At 47.6% G+C, this 3,404-nt stretch overlaps 1 protein-coding gene across 1 annotated transcript in view; it reads right to left on the reverse strand.

The window, feature by feature from the left end:
- Nucleotides 1-1,072, reverse strand: part of API5 (apoptosis inhibitor 5) — a gene marked incomplete at its 5' end in the record, with an annotated part of 8,159 nt that extends 7,087 nt beyond the window's left edge. Inside the window, 2 exons of the mRNA XM_010142928.1 lie at nt 85-178; nt 911-1,072. Of these exons, the coding sequence (XP_010141230.1) occupies nt 85-178; nt 911-1,072 (256 nt within the window). The remainder of the gene's footprint in view (nt 1-84; nt 179-910) is intronic.
- Between the last annotated feature and the right edge of the window lie 2,332 nt (nt 1,073-3,404).

A 3,404-nucleotide genomic window follows, 5' to 3' on the forward strand; every position in this document is an offset into this window, starting at 1 on the left:
GTCTGTCCCCCTCCCCTTTTTCTACAGACGCTTTCAGAGAACTCGAACAAAAAGCTGAGCCAGGGAACTGCCCGTGCCACCTACCTGACTGCAGAAGCTGGGTCAGGATGTCTGCCACCCGGGGAAGATTGTCTCCAGTGGCAAACTGAGGCAATTCTTTGATTGCTTGTCGCCGGATCTGTCAAAATCGTCAGCATCGTGAAATAAAAAAAGTAAAAAAAGTACTTACAAAAAAAAAAAAATCAGGCAATTCAACTCCCCAGGTCTGGCAGAAAAACCAGCCAAATTTGAGAAAATACCCACATATTCTTTTATGTACTCAGAGAGTGATGTGGGAGTTTGGACTTCAATGGCAGTCCAAGATTCACGTTTGCTATGAACCTGTTACGACATACTGATGAAGAAAATAATTGATTGTTCTTAGACCTAAGCAGCACTGGAGAAAACCCACACTCAAACAGCACCTCTGATCCCAAACTCATTCATCTGATGCACGAAGTAACGGGCTGGAGTCGGTGTTGTTCTGGAGCCCTGTTAAGGAAGGGTGGTTTTACAGCCGTGCACGTGGCAGAGGGAAGCTGCAGGTTTTGTTCCCAGCGCTGACAAAAGTTCCCAAATCATCTGCCCAAACCATTTAAGAGCTGATAACTAAAGGTGCCTCAAAGGTACAGCTCCCCTCGACACCACAGGAGCAGCAGGAAGCATCTCAAGACTTCTGCAAGACTAATACATCTGAAATCACACTGCCGTGGTTCTGGGTGCAAACAGGATTTTCTGGCCTCCCAGCAGGATTTATTCGCATTGATTATCAAGTTTTCCAAAGACCAACGTCCCCTCCCAACAGACACAGCCTATTAAAAAATACATAAAGATAAATAATAAAATATAAATATCAGGTTCTTATTCTTACAGAAACATCTTCATCCTCGCAGAGGTCCAGCTGGGCGTTGATAGCTGAGTCGGCCAGCTCAGGGAAATGCTTGAAGAACTTCGGAATAAACTGGGCTGCAAGTCTCTTCTCCTTGGTGCCTCCCTTCACGCCGTCCAGGATGGCCTGGTACGCATCCTTGTGCTGAGAGGGGAACAACACACAGCTAGAAAACGGCCTGCTCTCACCACATGGGAAGGGTCAGGTTGCTCTCCCACTCCCTTCAGATGTTCAAGTGAACTCTAGAACAGAAGCTCCACACACGTTCGAACTGACAGCACCTGTGATGAGATCAGGGCAGACTCCAGCAATTACACCATCACCTTCGCCGAACTGGGGCAGTTTTCTTTCTTGTTTTCCCTCTTTTTCAAGGAGTTTCTGCCTTCTGTCTGCTTGTTTATTGTCTCTCGAGCAGAGATTACCTCTCCCAACAAATGGACCATGAATGATTTTTAAAGCGTCTTGCACTAAAGCAGCTTTGGCATCTATTCAAGCAGCTAATCACAACTAAAACATAGTTCTTAAAAGATCTGTTAACAGAGACTGGATCAAAAGAAAAGAAATCTCCAGTTGGAATAGAGAAATAAACACTTCAGCAGCAGAGCAGAGCATTCTCTAGTTGCTCCAGCTCAAATCACATTTGTGCCTGCCGGCCTGAAACTTTGGAGTAAGTGGAAATCTTTGCTGTGGTTAGCTCTGCGTTTGTGAAATAAAAGGGTGCTGGCAGAGATCCCCCCCAGGCCTGCCCCGTAGCTGTGCCCACACAGGGCACTCAACAGCGATGGCAGGAAGGAGCCAGCACCAACCAACAATGAAACACACGGCACCGCAGTCACAGGTTCTCGGGCTGCACGTTAAGAACTTTTTCTTGGAGGAAAAAGTTACTTAAAACATATTAAAAAAAGCAATTACAGAGCAATGCAAGAGAGCAGCTCGTGTTCCGTGGATTTGTGTAACTGCACGGTGACTACTGTCAGTTTGGCAAAAGGCAGGAGTTCAGGCAGGACTTTGTTTCACCCTGGACTTGGCAGCACTAAACGCTTAAGAGCAAAGCAGGTGCGTGCAGCAGCAGCAGCAGCGTGATCCGTCCGTTTTACACACTCCCTCCCAGTCTGCACCACGGGAACGCCCTAAGCCAGAGACAGTGCCCAGACCTCCACTGTTAATAACGGTCGACTGACCAACCAGCCACTAACTCCTCTAGCTCAGTTCTTGAACAGTTCATCCTCCACAACGTCCTGGGACAAGTTTCTCAAGACGCTATGGAGAAAAGTCCATCTTGCCCTTTACTCGAGTCTGCCTCCTAACAGTGTTCTTCCAGTTCTCCCCTTCACTCCACTCACGAGGCAGACTCATCACACCCTAGTCCCTGCCTCAACCAAAACCCTCTCCTAAAAGCTCAATTCTTCTGGTCTTTTAAATTACTGTCACACTTCTGGTTGTCCCCTTGCTCTTCTCCTCATGTTCCAAGGTTCTTTTGAAAGTTCAGAGACTTTTTGTAGTGAGATATCACATTCATAAGGTTGTTAAGAGAGAACGTAAGTGATAAGTGGGATAAAACTGGTGAGTAAGAAACTCGTGGCTTCTCAGAATGCAAAAATCAGAGACATCAAGTAAGTTTATGAAATGACAAGTTGAGAGGAGGTCACTCCCTCACGAAGGGAGCATCATGCCACGGAACATCTGTATGCCAGAAATATAATCAGTCAAAAAAAGCACCAGAAAATTCACTGAAGAACAGTTCAGCAAGACACACTAATTACAGCTCTGGAAGCTGGAGAGAGGCAAAGCTGGGCGAGTGTGTCCGAAAAACGCTTTTTAAAAACACAAGAAACAAACCAACCAAGCACCGTATTACTTGTTCTCTTAAAGAACTTTCCAAATGACCTTGCATAGGAGCATCTAGTTTAAAATCCACTAAGCAAAGCTACCTTCCTACTCACGTACATCATGACCAAAAAAAATCATCAAATAAATCTGATGCTCTTCAATAAAACGCGAGCCTAATGAAGTTCGGCAGTTATTGTAACTAACCACAGTACTTTGTACTGGTAAGGCACTGGGTCATCCTCTCCTGTTCTCGGTAATTCAGTATAAACAAACGGCAGATCTTGCCAGGATTTTACAGGCAAAAACCTGCTTTAGCCGTGAGGACTGACCTTCTATTTCCGCCTTAAGGAGAAAACAAAAGGCAGTAGGCAGCTACCAGCCCTCCCAGACTTCACCACCGTCTTTTCGCGAGAGCCTGCCAGAGGCTCCGCGGAGCTGCGGGTGCGCTGGACCGGAGCGGTCTGACCACCGGCCCGAACCCGGCAGGCCCAGCCCCCCCGCCCCCCCTGCACAAAGCAGTCTGGCGCCAGCGAATAACTCGTTAATACTCGCGACGCCCCGTGTAAACGGAGAGCTGCCGGCGGGACGGGAGCGGCAGGACGCTGCAGGAGCGCCGGGAGTTGCTCCCGTCCTTGGAGAGCAAGCG

Source organism: Buceros rhinoceros, unplaced genomic scaffold, assembly GCF_000710305.1.
Source record: "Buceros rhinoceros silvestris isolate BGI_N320 unplaced genomic scaffold, ASM71030v1 scaffold26569, whole genome shotgun sequence".
Lineage (NCBI taxonomy): Eukaryota > Metazoa > Chordata > Aves > Bucerotiformes > Bucerotidae > Buceros > Buceros rhinoceros.